The sequence below is a fragment of the Myotis myotis genome, unplaced genomic scaffold (genome assembly GCF_014108235.1).
Source record: "Myotis myotis isolate mMyoMyo1 unplaced genomic scaffold, mMyoMyo1.p scaffold_m19_p_16, whole genome shotgun sequence".
NCBI lineage: Eukaryota > Metazoa > Chordata > Mammalia > Chiroptera > Vespertilionidae > Myotis > Myotis myotis.
In genome coordinates this window covers 16,839,359-16,858,529 of record NW_023416320.1, presented here as the reverse complement: position 1 = coordinate 16,858,529, position 19,171 = coordinate 16,839,359, and the positions used below count along the sequence as shown (strand labels likewise).

Here is a 19,171-nt window from a genome sequence, read left to right as displayed (position 1 = left end):
GTAAAGAAAGCCATTTTCTAATAGTGATTCTGTTTCATGTTCAATTGCAGCAGCCAAAGAAATATGTCTAGAAAAAATAAACAAGTTAAAAGTTTGATGAGGACAGTTTCAGGGTTGAAAATATTGGGAGCAACATCAATAGTCAATTAAAAAACAATGCATATGATTTTTAGTGGTTTTCTTTGGCTCTTGATGAGTTGGTGGATGTTACTAATATGGCTTAGTTGTTAATTTGAGGAATCTAGTGGAGTGACTAAAGAACATGTCTCTATGATAGTCTTCTGTAGGAAACCTATAGGTGAAATATTTTTAAAGTTAAGAAAAATACTAATTTAATACAGCCTGAAATGGAATTGTCTAAGTTGTGCTAAAACTTTTGGTGGTAAATATGTATGAAGAAGAAAAAGGCATAGTTGATCAAATTTACAAAGCTTGTGAGGTATTCAGAGCTTATCATTATTGATTGTATTACTTATCACAATGTACTTTGTGGAAAATACTTGAATCTGTGTTTTATTGAACCACAGTGAGCTTATTTACTCTTGTAGAGTTAACTGTTACCAATCCATTAATTTCTGTCAGAAATACAAATAGAGCCCTAACTGAACAAGAAAAGTAGCACTCAACCACTATTATCATGCCCTGAATGGCTCTATAAATTAATTTTTGTTATAGCCTAGATAATGTTTATTAAAATTCAACCTAAAACTACAAACTGAAATAGTACTTATACTGTAACTAGAGGCCCAGTGCACAAATTCATGCACCAGTGGGGTTCCTTGACCTGGTCTGCAGGATAGGGCCAAACCAGCTCTCCAAGGAACCCCACCGGTGCATGAGTAGGACCAGGAAGGGACACAGGAGGTTGGCCAGCCAGGGAGGGACCATGTGGGGGAGGGCTCCAGGGAATGGCCAGCCCATCTCACTCAGTTCCTATGGGCCCGGACCCCAGCAGCAAGCTAATCTACCTGTCTGAATGTCTGTCCCCTGGTAGTCAGTGCACGTCATAGCGAGCAATTGAGCATCCTTAGCATATCATTAGAATATTACACTTTGATTGGTTGAACAGACAACCGGACACTTAACATACTAGACTTTTATTATATTATGAGTCGGTGGATGTTACCAATATGGCTTAGTTGTTAATTATAGAGGGTAGTCATTTTGATGACAATTAACAAGTGTCTAGCCACTTTATATATTTTTCATTCTTTCAAAGGTTAAAAGAACATGAGCCCTAACTGGTTTGGCTTAGTGGATAAAGCATTGGCCTACAGACTGAAAGGTCCCAGGTTCAATTCCAGTCAAGGGGACATGCCTGGGTTGTGGGCTCAACCTTAGTGGGGGACATGCAGGAGGCAGCCAATCAATGGTTCTCATCATATTTCCCTCTCCCTCTCCCTTCCTATCTGAAATCAATAAAAATATATTTTAAAAAATTTTTAAAGAAATATTCCCACACAAAATTTCAGCAGATATGTTTTTTGAGCCCAAAAAACAATTCCAGAAAGTTTTAGACCTCATTTTAATTACAAAAGGAATTTTCCATATTTAAAATTAATTAAACTGTGCAGTTAAATTGGAAGTGGTTCATTTGCAATATAATGATATATTAAAAGGCAATATCAAAAGAACAGTTTAGCAGAATTGCGCAAATTTTTGCCAAGTTACGAATATGCTAAATTAAAAGCGTATGTTTGTTCATTGATAGCCATATTTGGTGGTACTGATGTTCTTGAAAAACATTTTTAAGTATTAAATATGTATAATCTCATACAGATCATTAACAGATCAACAGTTGCAATAAATTTTGTGATAGGAGTCTCTAACTTTTGAACCCAATTAAATGAAGTTATCCTCAATAAAGAAATTTAATTCTTCTCATTAGTAGACCTATATTTAAAAATTTACTACTAAACTATTATATTTTTAATTTTTCAATAAAATACGTTGGAGATTTAATTTCTTTTCTTTTTATGTAAGTGCCTGCATAATGTCCTCAAATTTGCTCTCTTGGTCTGCAAACCCTAAAGTCTTCATTATCTGGCACTTTACTAGTAGTATATGCATTTTTGCTAACCTCTGCTACATACTCACAGAAAGAGAGAGATGATTTCCCAAGGAACTCATTCTCCAAAAAAAAAAAAGAAAATGAAGATCTTTGGGTACAATAATACTAAAATTAGGAAAAGTAAAAATAAATGTTTAATGTCATATACAATGAACTTAGTTTTTGTAATGCTATATTAATAAATATATGAATGAGTTCCCTAAGTGCTCACTAAAATTATCTACTTCAAAACTGATCCTAGGAGCAGCAATCATGCTTTCCTGAACTTGTACATGAGATGTCTGGCAATAGTGTAGATAATTTGAAAGATTGTTCTGAACCAATAGTGTAATTTAAAATTTTTTGCCTGAATCTCCCTTAATTTTTCAGATAATAAAACTTTTAGCTGATTTGTTAAGTTATCTTTTCCTAGAAATTGTTTTATTCTTGAGTAAGTGTTGATTCTTTTTATACCCTGTCTTGTTTGGAGGGAATATAAGGTGGAGTGGAACTAGATATTATTTTGAGATATTGTTAGATTCTAGGGTCCTCTAAAGAGTTCAAACAGTCCTGACCAGTTTGGCTCAGTGGATAGAGCGTCGACCTGCGGACTGAAGGGTCCCAGGTTCGATTCTGGTCAAGGGCATGTATCTTGGTTGCAGGCACATCCCCAGTAGGGGGTGTGCAGGAAGTAGCAGATCGATGTTTCTCTCTCGTCGATGTTTCTAGCTCTCTATCCCTCTCCCTTCCTCTCTATAAAAAAATCAATAAAATATGTTTTTTTTTAAAAAGAGTTCAGATAGCATTTTATGGGGAATCTACAATACAATATATAAAGATTTACTAAGATTACAGGGCAACTTGAAAGATCAGGCATCTGAGCTTGACCTTAACGGATGGCTAGAATTTAAGTTTCGGAGTTTTGTATTTGTGAGAGCAATCCATGTGGAGGGAGGTGCAAGTAAGGAAAGCAGAAAGCAGTCAATGATGGTTTGGTGGGAGATGGATGTGGATGGGTATCTTGGGGCTTGAATATTCAGCTAAGAGGAATGGACTTTAATGACAAATATTTATTTTTATTTCTTTATTGATTTCAGAGGGAGGGAGAGGGAGAGAGAGAGATACAAACATCAGTGATGAAAGAGAATCATTGAACGGCTGCCTCCTGCACACCCCCCACCAGGGATTGAGCCTGCAATCTAGGCACATGTCTTCGGCCGGAATCGAATCCAGGACCCTTGAGTCCTCTATCCACCGAGCCAAACCGGCCAGGGCTACTGACAAATATTTCTAAGTTTGTCATAGTGTTGGACACTCAGAGGTACTTATTGGATAAAAATTGGGGAGCTATTTAAGAAACCTTGAGCAGGAGAAATGCTAGGTATAACAGGGTGTTCAGTTGCTGATAGTCAGAATAGCTGGATTTGCTAATTCTCAACCAAGACCAGTTGACATTTGTCTTAACATGTAGTCCTTTTTTTCTAATTACCAGTACTGCCAGTTTAACCAAAGCCCTGTAATACTATAATAGTTTCTTTCTTTCTGTAGTTTCCAGTCTTTCATTTTCTGAATATTTTAATTTGTATAAATGCCTGTTTTTCTGATTATGATGAGTAATTTGCACATAGAAAATTTTCACATATTTGTTCTACTAGGTGAATAACTGAAAGTCATTGCTTAGTCTTTTGGAATAGACTGGTGGCATATATAGGGTCTTCCAAAATAACTTTTACGCAACAGTTATAATAGGATTATCTACCTTTTAAGTGAGTCTCACTCCAAATTGGGCAATATCAACTGGCATTTCCTTGGAGGAGGTGACCTTTATAGTATTCATTCTTCAGTGTTTGTAATCTTAGATTGCTTAAACAGTACAATCTAATGGGCTGTTTGAGTGTTTCCTTTTAAGCACTTAATATATGATTATAGGTCTAGAAAAACTAGGTAAGTTATTAATATTAAATAGCCTTTGTATTTTTACCTTAGGTATCTTAATGCAATTCAGACGATGTGTCCACATATTCTTCGCTATTTGACTACAGCAGTCATAACAAACAAAGATGTTCGAAAACGCCGGCAGGTCCTAAAAGATCTAGTCAAAGTGATTCAACAGGTAAAAACTTAAATCTATATTGATTTCTTTTTTTTTTTTTTAATATGCCTTTTTGTTCCCCAAGAACTACTCATTTTAAGGTAAAGATGTTTTAAAAATAGGAGGAAAGTATACATGAAGAAGAGCCCAAGAGTCCCAAATGGATATTTACTCTCTTTAAGCTCAAGATATAATGTTAGATGTGGTATGAATGATACTGTTCTCTGCTAGCTGGATATTTAATATACACTGTATATTAGTGTTGCTCTTACTGCAAAGAGTGAAAGATCTGGAGCCTAGAACTGTTTGTTGGGAGGTCACTGTCTGCATAATTTCAGAGTAATGGCCTTTACATTGACTACAATAGTAGTTTCCAAGTTGTGTAACAGCTGCGGCCCTACTCATTCATTTAGTGAGTCTCTCAACAATCACTGTGAGTTAGAAAAGAACCTAAATATTTACTTGACATAAGAATAAATCAAATTTAAAAATGCAATTTCTTTCAGTAGGGTGTAAATACTATTCTACTTGGGTAAGTTCATCACTGTTTATTAAGGGATACTTTTGGGACCAGAGGAGTTTGAAAGCTTTTAGGATGGTTCTAGGATGAGAATTTAGAGAACTTGGTCTGGAAGGCATTAAAAGCTTAAGGTGTGGCCTGGAATCAGGATACAAGCAATTGCTTTGAGAAGATAAATACTAGGTAATTTGCTAGAAATTAATGGGAACGGAGGAGAAAATAGGAAGATTGGCATAGTCTAGGGACAATCTACCAAACAATGTTGAATTAGATCCAGTTTGACCTTTGACTTTATTTTACAGGAGTCTTACACATATAAAGACCCAATTACAGAGTTTGTTGAATGTTTATATGTTAACTTTGACTTTGATGGGGCTCAGAAAAAGCTGAGGGAATGTGAATCTGTAAGTATGAATTTTTTCTTATACATTAATAGCATTCTTAAATTTTTATATATTGTAAGAATTAACCTTGCAGTGTTTTATTAAAGTAATTCTAACAGGAATGTATATTAATCTTAAAGTGGCATATTTTTTAGAAATGTGCTGGGATGAAAACATTTTTAATGTTGTTGCCATGTGTGTATCCTTTTAGTTAGGACAGCTTGTTAAACATTGAGTGTATTATAAATTCACACATACACCCATAATTCCATGTCTTATCCTGAATAAGTAAATATGTGAAATATTTAATATCTATGGGCAAGGTTGTTTGGAATTGCATATCACAACTATGATTCCTAATTTGTTTTGTAAGTGGGCCTATTTTTAGAAATTTTCACTATTATATTTAACATTTGCTATAAATCAGGCAAGCTAAAAGTGTGATTTTTATAACTACAGTTTCTTCTCTTGGTTAGTGCAAACTAAAGTACCCTCAGAGCAACTGAAAGAGTTAGGTTTATGGGTATGTTGTTTTTCTTTTAATTAAGTTAGTTTTGAAGTTTTAACAAGTTAAGCTAAGAATTTACCTATTAAATGCGTTTACCAAATCCACAAGTTACTATATGTCCATTTCATTTTTGAACCTGAATATGAGCACAATGATGGACCAAATAGGTTGAAGGACTAAGATTCCTTTCTCTAAGAAAGAGAAAATTATCATGTAAATAACCTTCTGAGGTGATTTTTAAACTTTGGACAAAATTTAAATTAGAATCTAGTGTAATATGTGTTCATATAGTCATCAATATTACTAACTGTCATATAGCATTATTAAGTATTTCTGTGTATCTTATATTAAGTATCTAGGCCTTGCTAAGACAGAGGAGCCCTTGGTTGCTATTAAAATGTTCTCTTTTAATTATGATACCATCCCTTGAATATTTTTCCTTTGTAGATTTACAAATCTATTAACTATCACAGAAATATGCATATCTTTGCTTCATTCATAACTATTTGAAATAACTGGAAAAGATATGCTATCTATAGAGCATTTATGTAGGAGAATGGACAGTACAAAGCTAATCTGTCACAATATTGTTCAAATCATCACTGGAACAAGGAAACATTGCAGTTCTTATGTCTTTTTCTTATAGCATTTACTTGTTTAACTTATATTAGAAGCTTCAATATAGTGTGCTAGAAAGTGTTGTGTAGAACTTGTGATCATAGATGAGAGAATTCTAGTGAATTGGAACAATTAGTAAGGCAAACGAAGTTAATGAGTCAAGTGCCATTAATTTTTTTCTTTTACATTTTATACACATAGGTGCTTGTGAATGACTTCTTCTTGGTGGCTTGTCTTGAGGATTTTATTGAAAATGCTCGTCTCTTCATATTTGAGACTTTTTGTCGCATCCACCAGTGTATCAGCATTAAGTAAGAACATCCTGATTTGATTTGTATTTTATACTTTTAAATTTCTAAAAATTTCCATTTATTGTAAAGTACACTTAATAGGATTCTAGTTAATTGAATTTTTTTTTTGCTTTAGAAGAAAAAGGAAACAGTCTGATAGAGATTAAAAATTGTAACTTTTGTTTGAATTCTGGGTTAACAGACTCAAAAATATCTTTAGCTTCTGTGTGTGGCACAACGTGATTTTTGAAAACGATAACTTCAAGGCAATGTTATTTATCAGTTACTTTTTAAAAAGACTACTATAATAGGAAGAAAAGAGGAGAATATAGTTTTAGAGTGGTTTTCAGCAGGAGTTCAAATAAGGATTTAGCCCTTAGTAAATCGGAAATATTCTTGAAAGACCACATTTGGTAATCATTTCAGTTAATTGAGTTTGTTTTATTTGATTATATATTTGAATTCTTATATAGTAAACTCCAATGACATCTTAAAATGTTGAAACAGGGAAAAATTATGGTGAATTTTAGTTGAAATGTTCTCTATTGCGTGAGAAAAGTATTGGGGGGGAAATGTGAAACTTACATAACCTATTAGAAACTAATTTTATGTATTAGAATTTGAAAAATAACCAATTCCTTTGGCCACAGTTGAAGACAAACAGTAAATACTCCATAATATTTTAAAACTTACTACTTTAATGTTTGCCTCTTAGGAATTGTGTGTAGACCAAAGTTTTTCTTTAGTGACTTTTGTTTTTGCTAAGGCATCCATACTTGCTTGCCTAATTTTAGTGGTTGTCATTGAAGTGGGTTATTCAGAGCTAGAAGTATAGTGTGATCATGGGACTTTTCCTATGGGAATTAAAGCTTTGACTTAAGGTTTTTTAGTATTTTACTATAGCTAGCAGATCCATGCTTTTAAAAATCTGATTCTCTTAAAGAATACTTGCACGTTCCTAGTATGTTGTGGTTGTGAAATAGATAGGTGTCACTTATCTATATGTGTCTATATGTGGGACTCTGCTGGACAATAGATACCAGAATGCTAGCATTGCTTTTTTTTTTTTTTTCTTTTAAGATTTATAATCAGGCTTGTGAAAGAAGGGTGCTAATATTTTTATTTCCCTTGTTGAAATTTCCCCATATTTAGAATTTGATCACTTGGGTGTTTGTTTTGAAGCAGATTTTCCTTTTGATACCTTTAGCACTCAGTATACTAACTTTGTACAGTGTAGATGCTCATAAATATTTGTTGAGTGAATACATTTCTTTCCTTGGTATTAGTGAGCTCATATTTTTGTCCATGACAGTGCTTTGTCACTTTGGTGTGTGCTTTGAGAGTACCATGAATAAGAAAGTTTGCTCCAGTTTTAGTCCTTTTTATTAACTCTGGGGCCTTGTACTCATTATTTTGCTTCTTAGGATTCAGTTTACTATCCTTACCAGTAAAATAGATAAAAGTATTTGTCCTATCTACTTATTTGAGATGTGTAGCTCAAATAAGATACTATAGTGGGACTGCTACACTAAACTTTTATGTAACATTATCATTACCTAAGAATTTTTCTAAAAATATATTTTTCTTGATTGCAAAGAGAAAGAGAGAGATAGAAACATCAATGATGAGAGAGAAGCATTGATCGGCTGCCTCCTGCACGCCCCACACTGGGGATCAAACCTGCAACATGGGCCTGTGCCTTGACTGAGAATCAAATCCTGATCTTTTGGTTCATAGGTTGACGCTCAGCCACTGAGCCATGCCGTCCAGGCTTAGTGTATTTCTTTATTTTTTATCATTTTACTGGAGGCCTGGTGCACGAAATTTGTGCACGGGGGGTTGGGGCAGGGTTGTGTCCCTCAGCCCAACCTGCACCCTCTCCAATCTAGGATCCCTCTCACAATCCAAGACTGCTGGCTCCCAACCACTCGCCTGCCTGCCTAATTGCCCCTAACCGCTTCTGCCTGCCAGCCTGATCATCCCCTAACCACTCCCCTGCCAGTCTGATCGACGCGTAATGGCTCCCCTGCCCGCCCGATTGTCCCTAACTGCCCTCCCCTGCAGGCCTGGTTGCCCCCAACTGTCCTCCCCTGCAGGCCTGGTCACCCCTAACTGCCCTCCCGTGTTGGCCCGGTCACCCCTAACTTCTCTCACTTGCCAGGCTGGTCACCCTTAACTGCCCTCCCCTGCGGGCCTGATTGCCTCCAACTGCCCTCCCCTGCAGGCCTGGTCCATCCCAACTGCCCACCCCTGCGGGCCATCTTGTGTCCACATGGTGGCGGCCATCTTGTTTGTTGGAGTGATGGTTAATTTGCATATTACCTCTTTATTATATAGGATTTATTTATGTATTTATTTATTTTATTTTAATCCTCACCGGAGGATATTTTTTCCATTGATTTTTAGAGAGAGTGGGAGGAAGGGAGAAGGAGGGGAGAAAGAGAGAAACATGTGAGAGAGAAACACAGACTGGTTGCCTGATGCACTCTCCCCAGATGGGGGCAGGGATCAAACCTGCAAATGAGGTATGTGCCCTTGACTGGGAATCAAACCTGAGACCCTTTGGTTGGCAGGCCAACACTCTAACCAGAAAACTGGCTTGGCTAGGATATTTTTGTTTGTTTGTTTTTAACTTTATTTTTTAATTACAGTTGGCAAACAGTATTATATTAGTTTTAGGTGTACAACATAGTGATTAAAAGTTTATATACTTTACGGAGTTATCACTTTGACAAATCTAGTACCTGTATGGCACCATACATAGTTATTATAGTACTAGAGGCCCAATGCACGAAGATTCGTGCAAGAATGGGCCTTCCTTCCCCTGGCTTCCGGCACCGCCTTCGCTCTGGCCAGAGCTGCTTTTCTTCCTTCCCACGCTGCCCAGAGGCCCAGGTGCGGAACGCCTGTGTCATCGCCATGGCGTCGACGCAAGCGTCCCACTCCTGCGCGCCGCCCCGCCCCCCCCAGCCACTCAGTGTCTGTGTATGCAAATTAACCTGCCATTTTTGTTGGGTTAATTTGCATACTCACTCCTGATTGGCTGGTAGGTGTCACAAAGGTATGGTCAATTTGCATCTTTCGTTTTTATTAGTGTAGATTACTGACTATATTTTCTATGCTGTACTTTACATTCCTGTGACTATTTTATAACTACCAAATTGTACTTCTTAACCTCTTCACCTTTTTCACCCATTCCACAACCCCCAGGCTATCTTGTAACTAACTACCAATTGTAGTAGTCCTTGTATCTGAGTTTGTTACATTTTTGTTCCTTTTTTTTTATTGCACATATAAGTGAAATCATACAATATTTCTCTTTTTCTGTATTATTTCACTTAGCATAATGACCCTTTAGGTACATCCATGTTGTTGCAAATGGTGAGATTTTATTCTTTTTTTTTTTATGGCTGAGTACTATACTGTTGTATATAACCACATTTCTATTCATTCATATGTTGGAAACTTTGGCTGCTTCCATATCCTGGCTATTATAAATAATGCTGCAGTGAACATAAGCATGCATATATCTTTTCATGTTTTGGATTTCTTTGGATAAATACCCACATTTGAAATTACTGGGTCCTATGATTATTTAATTTTTTGAGGGCCCTCTATACTGTTTTCCACCGTGGCTTCACCAATCTGCATTCCCACCAATAGTGCACAAGGGTTTCTTTTTCTCCACATCCTTGCTAGCATTTGTTTCTTAACCTATTGGTGATTTATTAATGATACCTGTTCTGACAGGTATGAGGTGATATCTCATTGTGCTTTTAATTTTTATTTCCATGATGATTAGTGGTGTTGATTGCCTTTTCATATGTCTGTTGGCCATCTGTATATCCTCTTTGGAGAAATGTCTATTTAGGTTTTCTGCCTGTTTTTTAGTTGAATTGTTTGGGGGTTTTGGTGTTGTTTGAGTTTCTTACATATTTGGGATATTAACCCCTTATTGGATGTATTATTGGCATATACCTTCTCTCATTCAGTAGTTTTTCTTTTCTAAAGTCCAGAAATCTTTTCTCTCTTATTTCGTTTTTACTTGGGTTATTTAAACATTTTTGGCTACCTGTAGAATGTTTTACTGATTTAGATGATTTTGAATAGATAGATTAATGCATTTTCTTCAAATATTAAGGAATAATTTTAGAGCTATAAGAAATCATAGGAAGTTCTAATTCAACAACACACAATTATTAAGTCATTGACAATAGGACTTCCCAATAGAACTTTCTACATTGATGGAAATGTTTTATTTTTGCATTGTTCACTATGGTAGCCAATAGCCACATGTGGCATTTGAGCACTTTAAATGTGGCTCAGGTTTCAAGTTATAGAACCATGGTTTTTAAATTTGTGTGTGTAGGGCTTGTTTTCAAATGTGATGCTAAATATCTATGAGTGTGTGTTTGTGTGTGTGTGTGTGTGTGTGTGTGTGTGTGTGTGTATTTATTTATTTATTTATTTATGTACAGTTCACCTTGAACAACACAGGTTTGCAATGCATGGGTCCACTTCTATGCAGATTTTTTTCAATAAATAAAAAGTATTAACATTTTCTACAGTACATAGTGCATATAACATACAAAATACGTGTTAATCAACTGTTTATGTTATTGATAAGAGTTTGGTTAGCTCATTTTTGGGGGAATCAAAAGTTCTACGCAGAATTGTGTGCAGAGGATTGTTGCCCCGAACCCCTGTATTGTTTATGAGTGAACTGTGTGTGTGTAAGCAGATCAGATCAGAGCTCCTTCATCCTGTCTAGCCTGTCCCTTTATTCAGCTTCTCTCTTGGCTGCTAAGGCATCTCTGTTTAACCTTGGAAACAGTTCTGGAAACAGAATTCTACAAAGCACTGATTGGGTACACTTCCTTCTTGATTGTAGCTGGAAACTGAAGGCTGGTTAAGTCTTACTTAATGACAGAGCCTGTGTTTACTAGGTCTCTGACATTCATTGTGTTGTACCTCACTGTGAAATTTTATTTTTTCATTGTTGAACAGTTGATATTTTTAGACATAACAGATTTAGATGAATTTATCAGGAGTGTGTCACTTGAGCTAGAGGATAAAAATGAAAATCGTAAGTCATTGTTTCATTCTGTGTCACAGAATCTCTGTAGAGTTTTATTTTGTTTTATTTTACAAATACAGAGTCTCTGAAGCTACCCCAAATTTTCTGGATCAAATTTCCTAAGTATGCTGTGCTATGATGTGTAATAGGGCTACTATATTGTAGTTTAAGAATGGGTATTTCAAAGCACATCCAGGATTGAGACCCACTGCATCAGGTTGCAATTTTTAGGCATCTAGTTACAACCTGCTAGAGCAGCAATTTTTAACTGGTGGACTGCCAGAATTTTTAAAACATGCAATTCTTGACTTTTTAGTCATGGGCACTGACTTCTTTTCAAATAAAAAAATGACAACCAACACAACAATAGCCATCTGGTGTGAATGAATCAAAATTATACCTATTTTTTTAGTTTGGCAAAAAAAATATATTTTTTTGGTGTGCTGTAGAATTTTAGTAAATAGTTTATGTGCATGAGATGATAAAGATTAAAAATCTCTGTTCTAGAGTAATCGAGTGAAAAATCAGTGGTTTAATATCTTTAGTATATAATGAATTAAGAAAGTAGGGGCAGAGTGGAAAGTGTAGCATCATGTGAGAAAAGAAATATTCTTCTTAGAGCAACAATGAGATCTCAGGTTGTAAGATTCAAGAGAAGATAGGGCATCCACTCAGTAGGACTCAGTCCTGGGGGTAGGCCTCTTTATGTTTTTAATGGGTTAAGAATATGGCTGAATATAAGTTAAGCTTTTATAAATAGGGCAAACTCCAAGATTATGATCAGTTGAGGTAATGTTTACCTTTAAAGAATACATTAAGAAAATTGTTAATGTATTGTTCTCCAATCCAGAGGTTTTTAAACATAAAAAGAATAGATTTTCTGGCTTAACCTGGACCTTCTGAATCAGAATCTCTGGGATCAGAGCTTGAGAATCTGGGTTTAAAGCTTCCCAGGTGATTCTTTTACAATTAACCTTGGGGAATTATTGTTTTAAGTTAGTGATTTGTAGTCCTAACTGCATATTAGATCAAGTGGGAAGTTGTTATTTTATTTTAAGAAAAAAAAAGATGGAAAAATAATGGATGACTGAGCTCAAAGCCTAGAAATGAAAACGTTCTCTGGAGGAAGATCTCAGTATCTGTATTTTTTATAGCTCCTAAATAATTTTGATGCAAAACCTCCTTTTTTCATTATACTTTTTATTTTGAGATGATTATAGATTTATAAGCAGTTGTAAAAAATAGAGATCCCCTGTGTTCTTTATACAATTTCTGTCAATCTTGCAAAACAGCATCACAACCAGCATATTGATATTGAAACATTCAGATACAGAACATTTTTGTCACCACAAGGATCCTTAATTGGCTCTTTTATAGCCATACCCACTCTCCCTCCTCTGCCCCCCCACTGCCACCTTTCTTTAACCCCTGGCAACCAATCATTTGTTCTTCATTTCTATTATTTTGCCTTTTCAAGAATATGCAAAAACTTTTTTAAAAGGTAGTGTTCAACTTTATAAAAAAGTTAAATATGTTGTGCGTAGTGATCTGTGTATATAAAAGCCTAAGCGACCGGATGACCATTCTGTAGCTATGACATGCACTGACCACCAGGGGGCAGATGCTCAATGCATGAGCAGAAACCACAGGCATGGAAACATGGAATAAACTGACGAATCTCAGAGGGAAGGAGGGAGGGCGGGAAGAGCGTCTGCCCCCTGGTGGTCAGTGATCATCATAGCAACTGGTCTTTCAGTCGCTTAGGCCAGTGGTTCTCAACCTTCTGGCCCTTTAAATACAGTTCCTCATGTTGTGACCCAGCCATTAAATTATTTTTGTTGCTACTTCATAACTGTAATATTGCTACTGTTATGAATCGTAATGTAAATATCTGATATGCAGGATGGTCTTAGGCGACCCCTGTGAAAGGGTCGTTTGACTGCCAAAGGGGTCCGACCCACAGGTTGAGAACCACTGGCTTAGGTATACTAAATATATATATATACATATATATATAAGATAGCAGGGAGCACATACTCAGAACTTAAAATCCAGAAAAAGAAACAGATATTAAATAAAGATAAAGTTATAAACTATGGTAGATGTTTTGAAAAAAAATACAGAGTAATTAGGATGACATGGACATGATTTATATAATGCAAAATCTGAAGTAATTTGAAATAAAATTTCAGTAAACCCTTATATCTGTAAATGGCTTATCTTTAAGTCTCAAAGTAGACTTATTTTCACTGTATACTAATTATGAAAAATTCACTAATTTATGCTTGCCTATCTCTGCCTCTAATTTAAAGTTATTTGATATTCAGTCCCCCTCCCCCCCCTTTTTTTTTTTAATAGCAGGGAAAGGGAAGCATTTGTCTCTGGCCTCCTTTTTTCTTCAGCTGATAAATTTCAAATGCTGAATAGAATAGTATTGAGTTTATTGTCTATTAAAAAGTTATTTCCATTTATGATTTGGAACATTTCTCTGTTGATAAGTTTCTTCACTAAATGGTTGTAGGCACATATGATAGTCATCTCTCTATTAAAATGCATATTAAAAATGTTTTTATCCCTTTATATACAACTCTGTAGATTTGTAGGCTAAGTTATGAATCTGTTTACCATAAAATATGCAACATATGTCAAAAAAGATTACTGTGGTGGGATTTAATTTAGTATAGCTGCATAGCTTATTAGATATGGTGTGTGTCCGAAATTTAAAAGCTGTTCTAGAATAATTCTTGGACCCGTTTTCAATTGTAGATAAAAACAAAGTATGGAAGCAATAATTTTAATGTGTGTGATAAACATATTGGAGCTTACATTAATATAATTTCCCTATAGAAGGTTAGTTTTGACTTTTCACAAAATATTTGCCAACTGCTTTTGCATTTCCTTAAGTTACGAGGTTATTTCTACTTTGCTTATTTTATTAACATATGTGGGTCAAAGACTATGTACTTAAAACTAAGTTTTTAGACTCAGTTAATGTCCTTTTTACTTTTTCATTAGTATGTTGGCAGATAAGCTGAACATGACTCCAGAAGAAGCGGAAAGGTGGATTGTCAATTTGATTAGAAATGCAAGACTGGATGCCAAGATTGATTCCAAATTAGTGAGTATTAAGCTAACTGTCCTACATAACTAGATAGCAGTTGCTGGTTACTTTATACTTTTTCCTGAATATTCATTAGGAAACTTTAGTCTATTAAGGATTTGTTGTGTTTTAATGTATAATAATAGTTCTTTGAAGGAAACAGCAACCTCCTATTTTTTTAATTGGGTAAATATTGTCATCTCTCTAGTACAGGGGTGGGCAAACTTTTTGACTCGAGGGCCACAATGGGTTCTTAAACTGGACCGGAGGGCCAGAACAAAAGCATGGATGGAGTGTTTGTGTGAACTAATATAAATTCAAAGTAAACATCATTACATAAAAGGGTATGGTCTTTTTTGTTTGTTTGTTTTATTCATTTCAAAAGGGCTGGATCCGGCCCGCAGGCCGTAGTTTGCCCACGGCTGCTCTAGTACATAAAAATGTGCAGCAGTCATTTAATGTTGTCATGTCATGCTTATGATGTACCTGGGAAATGGTCATTAACATTACAGGATCAATTTTCCTCTGTCTTATTTTAGGGTCATGTGGTTATGGGTAACAATGCAGTCTCACCCTATCAGCAAGTGATTGAAAAGACCAAAAGCCTTTCATTTAGAAGCCAGATGTTGGCCATGAATATTGAGAAGAAACTTAATCAGAATAGTAGGTCAGAGGTAAGAACCACACATTTTCTGTTTGTATGGGATTTAGCAATACTGTAACATAATTGTTAAATGGACTTACTTTGAGAACATTGTAATATCAGTTGTATCTGATTTTGCATTTCTGTTTGTTGGGGGTATGAACATTTTGTTTAAATTACTAAATGAAAGAGAATTTTTCTTAGATGTATTACATGCATTTGTTAGGGAAAGTAGAAGAAAATTAGAGTTTCCTTTTACTCTTATTGTGTGACTTCATGAACTCATTTCCTCAGGGTTTTCAACACATAATTTTGATAGTGGAAGGTGACAAGTTATATGTATAGCCCTCTTTTAAGTGCTTGAAATTTGTTTTTTTAAATCTAAAGAAACGCTTCTGTTAAATGTGATTTTATTATATCTGTTAGTGTTAATCTTTTAAAATTTGATTTTATCAGATTTAACTTTTTCAGAAAATATATCCCCCTTTTTGATAGAGATCCTACATATTAGACATTAAAACAACTTGCATGACTTTGTAATTTTGGAATTCTAGACCACTTTTAACTCTCTAGCCATTGTGTTTATGTGTAAATGGGGAATGTGAAGTTTTAAGGAAGCAGCATTGGAACATTCAAGGACCTCATTTGGTTGAAGTTTTAGCAACAGGTTTGTGTCCTTAGCAGTCCTTAAAAGAGAAGGATGAATTAGGAAATTATTGTCAATGCCTATTCCAATCAAGTGTAGAATAACTGAGCATGAAAAATATCTTTTATATAACGGATTTTTTGTATGATTTGGGATCAATTTGTATTGATTTTTAGTATAATATTTTGTCATTGTTATACTTCATAATTGGTCAAAAATATCAGATGGTATTTTGATATGTTTATTTTGCTCTAAGTGGAACATCTGACATTTAACAGTTGCAGAGGTTGTTAAAATCTTAGAGAATGGTTTGGCAGGAATAGTGCTAAAAGGAAATGCTAGTATCACTTTTTCTAAGTTTTTTCAAAAATTACTTTTTTTCTTACCCTCTCTTTTTTTATATTTTAGGCTCCTAACTGGGCAACTCAAGACTCTGGCTTCTACTGAAGAACTGTAAAGGAAAAAAAACAAGAAAACTATACAAGTGAAGATAATAAGTCCATTATATAAAGGGTGACATACATTGCAGAAACAACATCTTGAGTATAAATTTTGGAGAATTTGAATAAAATTGGCTGTGTTTCATTATCTTGTGAACTTCCTTGTGTATACAAGTATATGTGTTTTTCAGCGTTTTATTTTGAAATAATTGTAGATTCACAGGAAGTTGCAAAAACATTACAAAGAGAGCCCCTGTAACCTAAACCTAGTTTCCCCTAGTATTTTCCATTTATGTTACTACTAGAGGCCCGGTGCACAAAAATTTGTGCACTTGGGAGGGTCCCTCAGCCCAGCCTGTGCCCTCTCACAGTCTGGGACCCCTCAGGGGATGACCACCCTGGGGGGATTGGGCCTAAGCTGGCAGTCAGACATCCCTCTGGCAGCCCAGGAGCCCTCAGGGGATGTCCACTTGCCAGCGGGGAACAGGCCTAAGCTGCAGTCAGACATCCTTAGCTCTGCTGAGGAGGCGGGAAAGGCTCCCACCACCACCGCTGTACTGGCAGCCATCAGCCTGGCTTGTGGCTGAGCAGACTTCCCCCTGTGGGAGCGCACTGACCACCAGGAGCAGCTCCTGCATTGAGCATCTGCCCCCTGGTAGTCAGTGTGTGTCATAGTGACCAATTCCCAGTCATTCTGCTGTTAGGGTCAATTTGCATATTACCCTTTTATTATATAGGAGTGCCTGGCCAGCCTGCGTGAGGGGCCGATGGCTGTTTGCAGGCTGGCCACAGCCCCTTCAGTGTGGGGGTCCCCACTGGGGTGCCTGACCATCCTGGGTGAGGGGCTGAGGGCTGTTTGCAGGCTGGCCATAGCCCCTTCAAGGTGGGGAGTCCTGCTGGGGTGCCTGGCCAGTCTGGGTGAGGGGCTGATGGCTGTTTGCAGGCTGGCCACAACCCCCATCCACCGAAGCTCCCAGTGGAGGCTGGCTGGAAGCAGGTATCTGAGATTTATTTAGCTTCTATAATTGAAACTTTGTTGCCATGAGCAGAGGCCACAACCGGCTCAGTGCAGGTGGGAAGCTTGGCTTCTTCCATCGCCCAGGCAACCAAGCCTCCTGCTTGCTCCAGCTCCATGGCTGCCAGCCACCATCTTGGTTGGATTAATTTGCATATAGTTGCTCTGATTGGCAGGTGGGCATGGTTTTGCAAAGGTATGGTCAATTAGCATCTTTGTCTTTTATTAGTGCAGATAGTAATATCAACCAGGATACTGACATTTGTACATTGTGTGTACATAGCTCAAACTATCATTGTGAAGATCTCTTTCATGCTACCTCTTTGTAGGCACATGTACCCACCATTCCCACACATGCTAATCCCTGGCAACCACTAATTTGTTATCCATCTCTATAATTTTGTCGTTATAAGAATATTACAGAAATGGAACTATATAATGTCACCTTTGAGATTAGCTTTCACTACTCATCATAATGCCCTTGAAATCTATCCAAGCTGTCAGACACGTCAGTAGTTGTTCCTTTGTATTACTAAGTTGTATTCCTTGGTATTGATGTACCACATTGTTTAACCATGTGCCTGTTGAAAGGTATTTGGGGGCTGTGACACATAAAGCTGCTGTTTCTTAATTTCTTAGTTCAAGTGGCTCCTTAGTCATTCACTAAGCAGCTACAGAGACTAAATAGTATAAGTTGAGTTTTGGGTTTTTTTTTAATCCTCACCTGAGGATATGTCCCTATTAATTTTAGGGAGAGAGAGAAACATCCATGTGAGAGAAAAGCATCAATCAGCTGCCCACTGTATGCGCCCCAACTGGGGATCAAACATGCAATGTAGATATGTGCCCTGGCTGGGAATTGAACCTGTAACCTTTTGGTGTATGGGATGACCCTCCAGAATAGCCACCTGGCCAGGGCATAAGCTGAATTTTGTAAATGCCTCGAATATTTTAACACACAAGGTTTATTGCACACCCAAGATATTTAACATGTCTTGATTGAGTCTCCTTTACACATAACTGGTTGATTTTTTTTCTTTGGTTGTTGAATTAAAACCCAGTCCCATAACAGAAAATTCTGTTTCCGCTATCAAGGCATGCTATGGAGATAAGATATATGGATATTGTTTTATTTGACATCTGATTAGACCATCCTCGACATTCAGTTAAGTTTAGAGAATACAGGTCTGATTTGGCCCAGGTGCTATGGTTTCAGATCTCTGGTTTGCAGTGTAGTTCTCAACTATCGCCCAAAGCTAAAGCTAATGAGAGGATTACTGGTCAAGGTAAGCCAAATGGTACTTTTGTATTCATCTCTGACCAGTGTTGTGAAAACACCCAGTTTAGAGGATCATTTGTACAAAATGGTCAAGGTTCAGAGAGAAAGTACTCAAAAGTGGCATATGAGTAACTACTTGGAAACAGATCCTTACCTCATGTGTAGTATCTAATTCCATGGATCAAAAGTATAGATATATAAGAGCTATAGTTACATAAAACTATATAAAATTGCATATATTACTCAGGATATGTAGAAATGGGATGAATGTTAAAATGCCTGTTTCCCTCGTTATCAGTGACACAAGGGTAAAAAGTTCTTAGACATAATTAATCCTCACTTTTTATCTTAATGTAGCTCAACCAAGCTACATTAATAGCAAAGATTTCTATGTGATAACGGTAGTTAAAAGCAAGTCCAACAGTTAGTTAATGTGCCTTAGTGGAGTAGTAAAACCCCAGGGAAGAATGATAGGAAGCTAATATTTTTTACTCTGTTAGGCATTTTCAC

General features: G+C 36.4%; 1 protein-coding gene across 3 annotated transcripts in view; it reads left to right on the top strand.

The window, feature by feature from the left end:
* Nucleotides 1–16,524, top strand: part of EIF3E (eukaryotic translation initiation factor 3 subunit E) — a 42,848-nt gene extending 26,324 nt beyond the window's left edge. For all 3 annotated transcript variants that reach the window (XM_036338069.1, XM_036338067.1, XM_036338070.1), the window contains 6 exons: nucleotides 4,037–4,163; nucleotides 4,965–5,066; nucleotides 6,373–6,482; nucleotides 14,554–14,656; nucleotides 15,178–15,312; nucleotides 16,336–16,524. In XM_036338069.1, the coding sequence (XP_036193962.1) occupies nucleotides 4,037–4,163; nucleotides 4,965–5,066; nucleotides 6,373–6,482; nucleotides 14,554–14,656; nucleotides 15,178–15,312; nucleotides 16,336–16,374 (616 nt within the window). In that variant the 3' untranslated portion in view covers nucleotides 16,375–16,524. The remainder of the gene's footprint in view (nucleotides 1–4,036; nucleotides 4,164–4,964; nucleotides 5,067–6,372; nucleotides 6,483–14,553; nucleotides 14,657–15,177; nucleotides 15,313–16,335) is intronic.
* Nucleotides 16,525–19,171: the final 2,647 nt, after the last annotated feature.